The 3,190-nt window shown below is 41.0% G+C and overlaps 1 protein-coding gene across 1 annotated transcript in view; it reads left to right on the forward strand.

Annotated features, from left to right (window-relative positions):
• Positions 1-1,945, forward strand: part of PDCD7 (programmed cell death 7) — a 16,913-nt gene extending 14,968 nt beyond the window's left edge. Inside the window, exons 6-7 of the mRNA XM_011940562.1 lie at positions 905-1,508; positions 1,541-1,945. Of these exons, the coding sequence (XP_011795952.1) occupies positions 905-1,028 (124 nt within the window). The 3' untranslated portion in view covers positions 1,029-1,508; positions 1,541-1,945. The remainder of the gene's footprint in view (positions 1-904; positions 1,509-1,540) is intronic.
• The last annotated feature ends 1,245 nt before the right edge of the window (positions 1,946-3,190 follow it).

Consider the following 3,190-nt stretch of genomic DNA (forward strand, 5'->3'; position numbering starts at 1 on the left):
TCGGCCGCCTAACACACTTTCTCCACAAAGCACATCACAGCCTTCTTGCCATTAGGAACACTACACTTAGGGCCATTTTAAACAGTAAAGTCATCAGTAAAAAGCGCAAAAATATGGAAAATGTGGCACTAAATAGAGAAAATAACCCATTTATATTAATAGTATGAGCTGAAAACAAGAAGGCAGACTAAGTATTGCCTTCTTTGATTTCAGCTGGGAACAGTTCATTTTCATGACTCAGATTTTTTTGCCACTCTGTGTGTCTACGAGTATCCATGAAAGAGCTACAAGTGATGATTTGGGGGCTACAAATAAATTTTAGTTAGTAGGCACATATGCAAATACAGAATCTGTAAATAATGAGGATTGACTTTATTATTTGGTTATCCATAAGGCTATAAGTTCTTCAGAGTTTTTCCTCCTTTTATGTGTACATTTAAGAAATGTAGGCCGGGTGCGGTGGCTCAAGCCTGTAATCCCAGCACTTTGGGAGGCCGAGACGGGCGGATCACAAGGTCAGGAGATCGAGACCATCCTGGCTAACCCAGTGAAACCCCGTCTCTACTAAAAAATACAAAAAAAAAAAACTAGCCGGGTGAGGTGGCGGGCGCCTGTAGTCCCAGCTACTCGGGAGGCTGAGGCAGGAGAATGGCGTAAACCCGGGAGGCGGAGCTTGCAGTGAGCTGAGATCTGGCCACTGCACTCCAGCCTGGGCGACAGAGTGAGATTCCATCTCAAAAAAAAAAAAAAAAAAAGTGTAGTCATTTTCTTGATTACTAGAAATCAAGTTCTGTAATAGGTTAGTATATCAGTCATTTGAAAGCTAAGTCTTAGAATATGTAGTTGCTGAACATCTTATTTGAAATAAAACAGAAATAAATAGTTCTACAATGTTCTTATTAAGGCATGATTGGGATCAGTACCTGGTGCCATCCGATCATCCCAAAGGCAACTTCGTTCCCCAAGGATGGGTCCTTCCCCCGCTCCCCAGCAACGACATCTGGGCAACTGCTGTTAAGCTGCGTTAGTAAGGATGCTCCAGGAGTGTGGTCCAGCCAACGCTCTTTCCAGCTCTAAATATTAGCGATGGTGCCATCTTTTGCTGTAGACTAAACTGCAACTTCTGAATTCCATGTGGCATTTCCCTACCCTGAAGTTATGCTTTCCTTCTGTGCTCTGTGCTGGCCAGAGGTGCCTCTTGAATCAGATTAATGTGGTTCTTCAAGAAAGGACTTAGGTGAACTGAGGTTTTTGCCACAGGCAGTGAATGACCTTGGTTCACCAGATTTGCCTCTGTTTTGAGGGGCTTGGTCCAGAGTGACTTGTTAATTTACTCTAACTTCCTTGTGTGTTGAAGGGTAAGTACACTCAAACACTGAATACAGGTGTGCGATGGGTAGATTTCACAGCCCTTCCACTAATAGTGAGTGTGAAGGCAAGCTTGATGCAAAACCTCCTGACCTTTCCTACCTGAAGAGCCCTTTGACTTCTAGGAATAAAGGTCAAAAATGTGTTACTTCTAGGAAGAAAAGTCAAGAACATGTTATCTTTGGTGTTGTTAATCCCAGTTTTAGTGCAGCTTGGGAGGCTGCTAATTAGGAAGATGGCAATGACTAAGCTGAGTTGCCAGAAAATATGGTGGCCTAGTCTTATTATTCAGGTGGGGTACTTAGAAAACCTGAAGAGTACTTGTACCCAAATTGGATTGTGTTTTAATGGACAATGGCTGTATTTTTTCCATGTTAGAAGGATCCTAATGAAAGCACCTGTTATTTTTAAGTTTCTAAGGGTCTAGTTGTTCAGAATCCCCAAGGATATTTCCCTAACCTCACTCAGTCACATTGTAGTAGCCAGTGTAGCTGTGGAATTATCTTAGGAACTCAAGCTTCTAAAACTATCCATGTAGTCAAATCTGGGGGAAAAGCAAATACAAATAATAAAATATATTTTTTATATTCATTAATAAATGCTGTTGTGCTTGGAGATGATCACTCATATAACATTTTTTTGGTTCTGTTTTGATTTGGTTTTTGCCAATTATTTTGTTATATTTCCAAAAAACTAAATAAAAATCATTTTATTTTTTAGTTTGTGCCTTTGCTGCCAATTTCTTGCCTTCCAAATCACTTAACACACACTTTCACATTGATGAAACGTATTTTCATTCAAAAATTCAAATTTCTTAAGCAGGCATTTGTTACAGGAATGTGAATCTTAAACGCCAAACTTTATCTGCAAAATCCATATCTGGATTGGTAAAGATACCGTCAATTTTGGAAATAATGTTATGGTACTGTAGTTGGAAGCTTTTGGGTACGAGATACTAATGCCTTTATCCCTTTTCTGTTGTTTAATTTGCATTAATTTATACATTATATAGAGTTAACAGATAGGGAATGAGAGCCACATGTCTCCAAAATTTATGTCTACGCTTATAAATCCTAAAATCTGATATGATTACCCTCGTAGAACTCCACAATCCTGTGTGCCTTTTTGTTAGATATCTCCACCATTTGCTCTCTGGTGAGATGCAGGAAGAGTAGAAATAAAGTGAATTGTACAATGTGTGTTTGGTGTCTGGACAGCCTTGCCACTAAGACATCTGCTGTGAGGGCAGGGAATGTGCTACAGGGACTCAGGAAAACTCAGCAGAACCCAAGAAGGTGGCATTTAGCCACAGATGGAGAAAAAAAAAATCCCTTTTCCCTTCGGCCCTTGCAAGGTTTAATAGAGTGAGCGGGCCGAGTGGTGACTCACGCCTGTAATCCCAGCATTTTGGGAGGCCCATGCTGGTGGATCACCTGAGGTCGGCAGTTCAAGACCTGCCTGGCCAACATGGTGAAATCCCGTCTCTACTAAAAATACAAAAATTAGCCAGGCATGATGGCAGGTGCCTGTAATCCCAGCTACTTGGGAGGCTGAGGCAGGAGAACCACTTGAAGCCAGGAGGCGGAGTTGCAGTGAGCCGAGATCACACCATTGTACTCCAGCCTGGGCAACAGAGCGAGACTCTGTCTCAAAACAAAATTTTTAAAAAGTTGTTTGGTATTTATTTGTAAGATTTTCCTGGTTTATTACCTGTATAGTGGTGGTGGCAGCAGTCACTGGTTCTTTCAGGTTTAGAGAAACTCATGGTAGTGTCTTTAATGAACTGTATTTTCAAGAATATGAGCAGTGTTACTGTAATCAT

This window comes from Colobus angolensis, unplaced genomic scaffold (genome assembly GCF_000951035.1).
Source record: "Colobus angolensis palliatus isolate OR3802 unplaced genomic scaffold, Cang.pa_1.0 Scaffold19, whole genome shotgun sequence".
In the NCBI taxonomy this organism is placed as follows: domain Eukaryota; kingdom Metazoa; phylum Chordata; class Mammalia; order Primates; family Cercopithecidae; genus Colobus; species Colobus angolensis.